This window comes from Silene latifolia, chromosome Y (genome assembly GCF_048544455.1).
Source record: "Silene latifolia isolate original U9 population chromosome Y, ASM4854445v1, whole genome shotgun sequence".
In the NCBI taxonomy this organism is placed as follows: Eukaryota; Viridiplantae; Streptophyta; class Magnoliopsida; order Caryophyllales; family Caryophyllaceae; genus Silene; species Silene latifolia.
Window position 1 is genome coordinate 62,362,515 of NC_133538.1, and position 9,747 is coordinate 62,372,261.

The following is a 9,747-nucleotide window of genomic DNA, read 5'->3' on the forward strand; positions in this document are numbered from 1 at the left end:
CCTGTCATATACTTTAATAAATCTTTAATCATATGCAGTTTTTCTGTTATGATTAAAGTGGGTGGGATCCAGCCTGACTGGAGGGCTTATGTCCCCTGCCTGTCTGGAGAGCTTGGTATTCGGCCTATCGGGAGGACATTTGGACGGTCACAAGGGTCTCTAACCTTCTTTCACGTCCAGCCGTTGTAGAGGTGTGCAGTAAATACCTGTGTTGGGCAATAATCATGCCTATATTTATCGTATTTGGTGTGGGTTACCAACCTTCGCTTAGGCATGACAGGGTGCATAAATTTATTTTTGAAAGGTACTTTGAAAAGTACAGCTATAATAGGGTAGCCCTCAATCCTGGAGATTTTATTCATGTAATAATAATTCATGTATAATATTTTCAGGATTCAGATATTATATTAAAGTGTGTACAAGCAAGGTTGAACATATAAATTTTCATATAGGGTATACATAGAGTGTTACATATTGATCATATAAGGCATGCAATTTCATCAGGCAAAGTAAGCAAGAAGAATATAGTTTATAAGTTAAAATTTTGAATTTTACCGTATCAGGACAGGGCATAGCTGTTTTTATTCCAAGAACTATATATGAAATAGTTTCAAATGAGTTACATTCCAGGACCTTGGGATCATTTCTCCCTGTAAGGTTTGTAGCATGTATGCTCCCTGTCCGACGATTGAGTCTATTAAGTATGGACCTTCCCATGCAGGGGCTAACTTGCCTGCTGATTTTTCTTTTTTGTTTGGGAAAACTTTTCGTAGAACAAGGTCTCCTTCTCTGAAAACTATGATTTTGACATTCTTGTTATAACTTTTAGCTACTGTTTGTTGATATGAACCCATCCTGACTTTGGTAGAGTCTCTAAGTTCTTCTATCAGGACCAAGTTGTCTCGCATCAGGTTGGTATTTGCCTCGATGTTGTTCAGGCTGTATCTTGAGGTTGGCACGTACACTTCTGCAAGGATGACTGCTTCATAACCATACACCAAGAAATGGGATGTATGGCCTGTTGATGTCTTTGGAGTTGTCCTGTCTGCCCAGAGTACTAGTGGAAGTTCTTCAATCCATCTGCCTCGTTTACTTTTCAGCTTCTTTTTTAGGCAGTTAATGACTACCTTGTTGCTTGATTCAGCCTGGCCATTCGCTTTTGGGTAGCCAGGGGTTGAAGTCTCTAGGTTGATATTCCATTCGTCACAGAAAGCCTTTGCTCTTTTTCCAACGAACTGGGTGCCATTATCGCAGACTATCTCTGAATGGACTCCATACCTGCATATGATATTTGTCCTGATGAAGGATATTACTTCCTGCTCAGTAACCTGCCTGAAAGAATTCGCTTCAATCCATTTGGAGAAGTAGTCAGTCATGGCTAACATGAACACTTTTTGGCCTGGTGCTACTGGGAATTTTCCTACTATATCCATCCCCCACTTCATAAATGGCCATGGTGCGGAAATTGAATGTAGTAGTTCTGATGGTTGATGAATAATTGGGGCATGTATTTGGCAGGCTTAACACTTTGCACAATAGTCTAGACAGTCAGCCCTCAGGGTAGGCCAGTAATAGCCAGTCCTGAGTACTTTGCTTGCCAAGCTTCTTCCTCCTTTATGGTTGCCACAATATCCTTCATGAATTTCTTGAAGTACCTGTTTGGCTTCATGTGGTTCGAGGCACCTTAGATAGGGTCCAGCCTGAGATCTTTTAAATAGAGTGTTATTGATGATGAAATAAGAAGAGGCCCTAATTTTAAATGCCCTGGCTTCGTGCCTGCCCTGAGGTAGTATGCCTCGCAGGAACCAGTCATAGTAGGGTTTAGTCCAGGAGTCATTGTCAGTGTTGACAGGACTAGCTTGTTCAGGTTTGATAATGGCAGGTTCAAGTATATGAACAATAGGTATTTTATTAAAAACAGCTGGGGTAAAATTTGTTCCAAGGCTGGCGAAAGCATCAGCCTGGGTATTCAGGTCTCTTGGTATTTGCTCAATGTCAAATGAAATGAATTTATCACAAAGTTTTTTAGCATATTCCAAATATAAAATCATTTTTTCATCATTTACCGTATAAATTCCTTTTATTTGATTTGCAATTAGAAGTGAATCAGTTTTTAATTTTATGTTTTGAACACTAAGGTCTAGACATACCTTGAGTCCTGCTATGAGGGCTTTATATTCAGCCTCATTGTTAATAGCTTTGAATTCACAACTCACAGCCTGGGCTATAGTGTCCCCTTGTGGCTATTTTAGCACTAATCGTAGCCCTGTGCCCCTTATATTAGAGGCGCTATCAGTGAACATGGTCCATTGCTGGTCAGAGGTTTTATTTTCTAACTGGTTAACTTCTTTGGCCAGGTCTGATTCTAGGTTAGGGCTGAAATCAGCGTCAAAGTCTGCCAAGGCTTGTGATTCGATTGTTGTCCTGGGTTCAAAGGTGATATCGTAGGTGCTAAGCTGGACTAACCATTTGGCCATCCTGCCTGATAGTTCAAGCTTGCGTAGGACAGCTTTTATAGGTAGGTTGGTCTTAACTGTTATGGGGTGAGACTCAAAATAAGGATGCAGCTTGGCACATGACATGATCAAAGCTAAAACATACTTTTCAAGTAAACCATACCTCATTTCTGCATCTAGTAGGCTTTTATTACATAGTAGACAAGGTGTTGTTGGCCTTCTAGTTCCTTTCCCAAGACTACACTTACCGCGGTTTCAGTGACGGAGAGGTATACTGACAGGGGTTCCCTCTTTTTTGGCTTGGCCAGTAAAGGTGGAGATGAGAGATATAATTTTAAATCTTGAAAAGCTTCCTCATGTTGAGGGGTCCATTGGAAGTGCTTTTTTTTCTGAGGAGGTAGTAAAAAGTTTTGCACCTTTCAGATGATCTAGATATGAAAATGTTCAAGACTGCTACTCTTCCTGTCAATTTTTGAATGTCTTTGACAGACTTGGGTGATTGTAATTTAAGAATGGGCTTGATCTGCTCAGGCCTGGCTTCTATTCCCCTTTTGGTCACCATATAACCTAGGAACTTCCCTGCAGAAACTCCAAAGTGGCATTTTGCAGGGTTGAGCTTCATGTTATATTTTTCCAGGATTTGAAATGCTTGTTCCAAGTGCTTCACATGGTCTTGTGCATCTTGGATTTCACTACCATGTCGTCAATGTAGACCTCCATGGTGTCCCATATTTTCATCTTGAACATCATGTTGACCAGACGCTGGTATGTTTCCCTTGCATTCTTTAGGCCAAATGGTATGGCAGTGTAACAGTATATGCCTCGGTCAGTAATAAATGCAGTACTTTCCTGGTCAGCAGGGTATGTCTTTATCTGATTGAATCCACTAGAGGCATCCATGAACGTCAGCATCTCATATCCTGTCGTTGCATCTACCATAGCATCAATGTGCGGAAGAGGGAATGGATCTTTTGGATAGGCTTTGTTTAAGTCAGTGTAGTCTATAGAGACTCTCCATTTGCCGTTCTTTTTCTGCACGACCACTACGTTTGCCAGCCATTCAGGGTACATTACTTCTTTGATCATGCCCATGTCAAGGAGTTTGTCTACTTCTTCATTGGTAATGGCGTTTCTTTCTGGTGCAAACTTTCGTCTTTTCTGTTACACATGCTTGAAAGATGTGTTAATATTAAGCTTATGAGTGATAACATCAGCAGTAATTCCAGTCATATCAAAGTGAGGCCAAGGAAAATAGGAAGATTTATTTTTAAGAAAACTTACTAATTTCGGCCTGACTAAATCAGGGGCATCAAAGCCAACTAGGACATACCTGTCAGGGTACTCAGGGTTGAGGATTACCTGGTCTGTTTCCATCTTAGGTGGCACTACATAAGTGCTCCTGACAGGGTACGATAATTGTGATGTGAGGGACTTACCTGTCTTGGAAGGCTTTAGGACCTCAGTGTAGCATTCTTGGGCTGACTGATGTGAACATTATTTGCACACATTTAGTCCCCTAATTGAGCCTATTTTGCATACTATTATAACATTTTATGGCCATTTTATCCGTCAAAACCTTCCTATTTGCTTTTCTAACGCATTTCATATGTTTTTTAGAAAAGGAGATAAATGAGGCGGAAATTCCCGTCTCTCATGATTATTTGGAAGATTATTGATGATATTGGATGGACTAGTATGAAGAGGAGGCAAGAACGAGAGCCAACAACACAAGAATAAGGGGTATGCAAGAGGAGGAAAATCAAGGAAGCCATTCATGAAGAAATTGCTCGGAACCAAAACCAAGAGTTGCTCCTTTGGCTCTGAAAGTTTGCTAGATGCAACGGTGTCGAAAGAACAAGTGATCTAGGCTTTTGAATCACTCCAATAGGAGTCCGGATGAGAAAATGACGTCCGTTTTACAATCCGAGCTCAAACAAAGAAGTTGTTCGCCAAACCGCGCGTCCCGAGACTGAAGACGCTCGTCCCCTGAAGGAATCCGCTCGTCCACCCCTTTAATCCGCTCGTCTTCCCCTATTTTTGCCCGAGCGTCTTGCTCCAAATCCGCTCGTCTTCCCCTGCTACAATCCGAGCGTCCCGAGACCAATCCGCTCGGATTCCCCTGCTAAAATCCGCCTGTCCCGTGCTAAAGACGCCCGGATTCCCAGGCAGTCCCATTTCGTCTTCTACAAGCTTCAAGGAAGGATGCACATCTTTTTCTAGAGACCGGAGTCTCCCTAAAGAGACCGGCGATTCCTCAACAAGGGACTTAATCGTCATTTAAGCCCTTAGTTAACCCTAATTCATGCACCTAATCCCCACTATAAATACCCCATTTGTAATAATCAAACGATCAAGTTTCCTTAGATTAAATCAATCTTTCTTAGATTAGATTAGGAGTAGATTAGAATAGATTAATCTCAATCTTTCCACAAATCTCACCTTAATCTCTCCTTAATTATTGTTCAAGTTTATTATTCAAGTTCATCACTTTTGGGTAATTGAAGATTACTGGGTTATTATTGGAGGATTGACAACCCTTCATCAATCAATCAAGTTTCTTCTATTATTCTTTGCTTTATTATTTGGATCATCTCAAGTTTGGTATAATTCCTTTACTCTTTAATCTTTATTGTTCATTTCTTCATTATATTATCATGTTTATACTTGTTGTGATGATTGACACCATTAATGACATGTTTCCCATGATAATGAGTGAGTAGTCTCTTAGCTAGGATTAGTGGGTAATTAGGGGAAACCAACATGGGATTGATTAATGCTTAATCTAATATGTTTTCATAATCAAATAGCTTGCTTGTTGTGATGTCAACTTTATGCACATTTTATGTTTGATGAAATGCTAAGCCTATGAATCCTTGCATTTACAACCATCTCTTATCTACTCAACTTAACTTGTCAGATATAAACCAACTCGAGTCTTGTTAGACCATGCATAGAAGTTGAATAGGAGGAAAGTAAGTCGACTTCTAGGTGTTGTACAATCTAATCGATTCGGCTCCGGGACCCAACTCTTCCTATGAACCGTAAGACATAAACCAACTCGGTTCCTTCACAACATTAATTGCTTGCAACTTTGTAAACATGTTTGTATGATCAACACCATGAATCCCCTATGACCCCATGATATCCTAGCACTTTTAATCATTTGTTTACATCTTTCCTTTTATTGCTTGTTTTACTTTATTGCTTGTATTAGCCTAGGACACAACTACAAACCCATACAAATTGTGACACTAGCATAAATTGAGATAGATAGACTTAGAACCCAAAGCACACCGTCCCATGGATCGACCTCGACTTACCGCTAACTAGTTGTTTGTTAAGTATTAAAATGTGTTTGATTGGATGTGACCCAACGACATCACCCCACATCAAAATGGCGCCGTTGCCGGGGATGGTGCTATGTGATTAAGTTCTTGCTTGTTTGTCTATTTTGATTTTGCTTTAACCTTGAGGAACTTGTTCCTCAAGGATTGTTTTTACCGTTTTCTTGTAGTTTCCTTGTTTGTAGTTATATCTTTGTCCTAGCTATGATAATGACCGAAGGCTTGGCACAAGGAGTATGTGGTGGATCTTTTGAGTATGACTACCATGGGTATGGGGAGTTTGTGGAGCAAGTTAAAACAACCCTACCTTACAACTCATACAATGAAAGTCCTAACCACTACCCCCAACTTTTCTTACCAAAGCCCCCACATCCAACATCCACAACAACCACCCTCCCAAAACCCACTTTACAATCAATGCCAAATGTCATCCTACAATGAACACCCATACCACCAAATTCCCATGTACCCACAACAAGAGAATGAGCATAATCTTGACATGCAAAGTGTGGTTCTCCAAATGTTAAGTGACCAACAAAATCTCTTCATGCAAATGCTAGAAGAGAGCCAAGCTAGGGACAGTGTTCTCAAAAACATTGTTACTAATGGTGAGAAGTTGGCAAGTCAAATTGCCCAAATGGAAGCCACCCAAATTCTAACTGAAGAAGAAGGGGAAGATAATGAGGGTGAAGAAGAATTTGGATGGCATTATGAAGCTACTCTTGTGAATCCCCCACCACCTCCTAAATTCATAAGTATTGAACATCCCATATTCCAACTTGTACCCAACTTTACAAACATTCATGATGGATGTGAATATGAAGATGTAACTTTTAAAAAAGGGGAGTGCTTGATTGATTATGGACCAAGAGTGGATGATGAATTGAAGCATGATGAAGTTGGAGAGGAGAGCAATGGTGAATATGAATTGGAGGCCAATTATGAGACAAGCACTTTGTCTAAATTGCCTCATGTATCTAGCTCCCACACTAGCATTGCTTCTCCAATTTGGGACATCTATGATGATGATGAGGAAGACCTCCCACCACAATTTCCTTCTATGACCCATGTAGAGGAAGTGTGTTCCCTTGACACTTATGGGAGTGGAGGTAAAACTTGGAAAGAAGAGGTTGATGAATTTGAACTTGCAATCTTTGGGGAATTGAGAGGCCAAGAGGAAAACTATGATGTTGGCATCTTTGATCATAGTTTGGAAGAAATTGAAGCTCTCTTCTTTGGAAATAGTTCAAGTTCTAAGGAGGGTCAAGAAGAAAGTGAAGATAATGAAAGCATGAATGACCTCAATGGTGAAAAGTTGACTCCTCCACATCTTATCCTTCAACTATCCCCTCATCAAAGAAATGAGAACTCTCCTTCTACGATTGAAGGATTGATGAATCAATGCTCTATCATCATAGAATTTGAAAGAGATGGTAAAGAGTGGAAGCCTCCGGATGAATATGGGCAATACTTCATACATTGCATTGACAAGAATCATGTGCTTGTTAGTTTGAAACATTGTAAGAAGCCAAGTGCCAAGGGAAAAACAAATGAGAGAGTGTTTGGCAAGTTCTATTCCAAGCAAAGATGGGTAAACTACGTTTGGACATCACCAATCTCCTATTTATGCTTACATGAAGCCCATTCAAAAGCCTTTGACCGGTTGTTGAGAGCATTAAGCAACATGGACAACATCAATAATCATGGCAACAAGGAATGAGTTTGGTGGAGTCCTCCCTCAAACCACCATTTGTAAGATATCCTTTCCTTTCACTTTGCATTACATTTCCACTTGCATTTAGTTATTTACATATATATTAAGCTTGCATTTGTATTATATTTCATATTGCATTTGCATTAGTTAGTTCATATATATAGTTTGCATTGTATTATATCTCACATGATTCATATAGATAGTCGCATATAGATTAGAATTCATGCATAGTCACTAATGGCCAAACCTATTCATTTCTACACTATAAATAGTGTTTAAATCGGTTTGGGGAGGTTTGATCATAAGTGACCATAGTTTAAAACATGCATCATATAATATAGTTTATATTGCATTCATTTTTTATATATATCATATAGAATTGCATTTAGTTAGAGCATGCATTCATTCATATCATATCATTACATTTGTACTATATTTCAAAAAAATCAAAAAAATTCAGAAACATGTTTTTCCTTTTTCATTCCTACTCCTACATGTACATTGAGGACAATGTCCAAAATAAAGTGAGGGATGAGAATTTATATTCCAAAAATGCATAAAAATTGAAAAATATCGAAAAATCACAAAAATATGTCTTTTAATTTTATAAAAACAAAATCCATAAAAATTTGAAAATTTCAAAAACCAAAAACATGTTCTTTAAATTAGTAGTGTAGAATTTTATATACTTGTGTTTTTGTTCTCTTCTCACATAGATACAACACTACATTTGAGGCATTAGCAAGGGAAAATGAAGACCGCTTGGTATGATCGTTCTAATCTCTATTTCCCTTCCATTTTTTTTTTGTTCATATGAGGAGGATGGGCTTACATGTCAAGGAGGATGTGGTGTATTTTGTTGTTGCGGTTTGTGTATCTATGTTGTTAGGAGTTGCATTTAGTTTATATGACATACTAATTGGTAGAAGCATATGCATTAGGATGTATAAATGTTAGTTCCATCATGGCATATAGTTTGCATGTTAGAAAAATTTTGCGAAACCGTCGACTTGGGAAGCTTGACAAGTGTATATAGGCCCTAGTAGATGTTTTTTCTTCTTAAAACTTTGCTTGTTAGAATACTTGTAAAACACCCTAGGATGTGTCATGCTAGTATCCTTTGACCCATGGATTAAGGCCTAGTCAAGAGTACCTTGTGGTGTGATAACTCCTTGGCTACCGTATATTCCAAGGTGACCCTTGAAACCATGTAACCATCATTCATCCATTTTCTACCATATTTTGTCATCAAAGGGAATGGGCAGAAAAAGAAATTGTTCAAATTTGAGTTCAAGAAATGAAATGAAAAGTGAAAGAAAGTTTGCAAAATGCATCAAAAGGAAAGAGGAGCAAAAATAGAACTCTTATGCTTCAAATATAAGGCACCCTCACTACATATGGAGTGACTTTGAAAATGTTCAAAAATAAATGCAAAAAGTTGTCAAGTGTTGAAATGCCAAAAATCAAAAGAAATGGCAAAAGAAATTGTTCTCGAATGTCAAATGCCACAAGAAATTGGGGGAAAAAACAAAAACAAAAGCAAACTCCCAAAGTGAAACTCAAATATCTATTGATCCCTTTATCCATCGTATCCATTTTTGTGCATGGTAGAGAGGGGACGACCCTTCTTCTTGTCTAGGCAAGAGGGGGAATTCCGCGATCCTCCAGTGTTTCTAACACCATAGGGAGTCTATTCTTGACAAAAGCATTTAACGATTGAGGACAAAGGTACCCTAGCTTGACACAACCTGGAGGTGATTTATTGGTATCCTTCTAGGCTTAGTAGTTTGAAGATATTGCATCTATGAAGGAGTGTGTACCCTTGAATTGCTTCCCTTGTAGATAATTTCCGTCACTTAGATGAGGAAAGTGGCTATTCTTTTGTAGATGCATCCATTACTTGATTTTGTGTGCTTCATGCTTGGATGTATCGCCATTTTGGCAGGACCCACCTTGCCTTGCAAGAAGGCATCCTACCTCATGGTTGTCTTGTTGTGAGTTGAAGGGGCGGAGCGAGGCCCGCTAATTGTCTCACATCGGCTATATTAGTATGTTAGTTTAAATAAAGGTCTAGTTTTTGTCACCTCTTTACTCGGGACGAGTAAAGGTTCGGTTTGGGGATATTTGATGTGAACATTATTTGCACACATTTAGTCCCCTAATTGAGCCTATTTTGCATACTATTATAACATTTTATGGCCATTTTATCCGTCAAAACCTTCCTATTTGCTTT

General features: G+C 39.0%; 1 protein-coding gene across 1 annotated transcript; it reads right to left on the reverse strand.

Moving 5' to 3' along the window:
* Nucleotides 1-593: 593 nt before the first annotated feature.
* LOC141628197 (uncharacterized) lies at nucleotides 594-2,051 on the reverse strand. The gene is made up of 3 exons (XM_074441369.1): nucleotides 1,656-2,051; nucleotides 1,279-1,439; nucleotides 594-1,080 (listed from the first exon to the last, which is right to left on the reverse strand). Exons 1-3 carry the CDS (start codon nucleotides 2,049-2,051, stop codon nucleotides 594-596), a joined length of 1,044 nt encoding a protein of 347 aa, XP_074297470.1.
* Nucleotides 2,052-9,747: the final 7,696 nt, after the last annotated feature.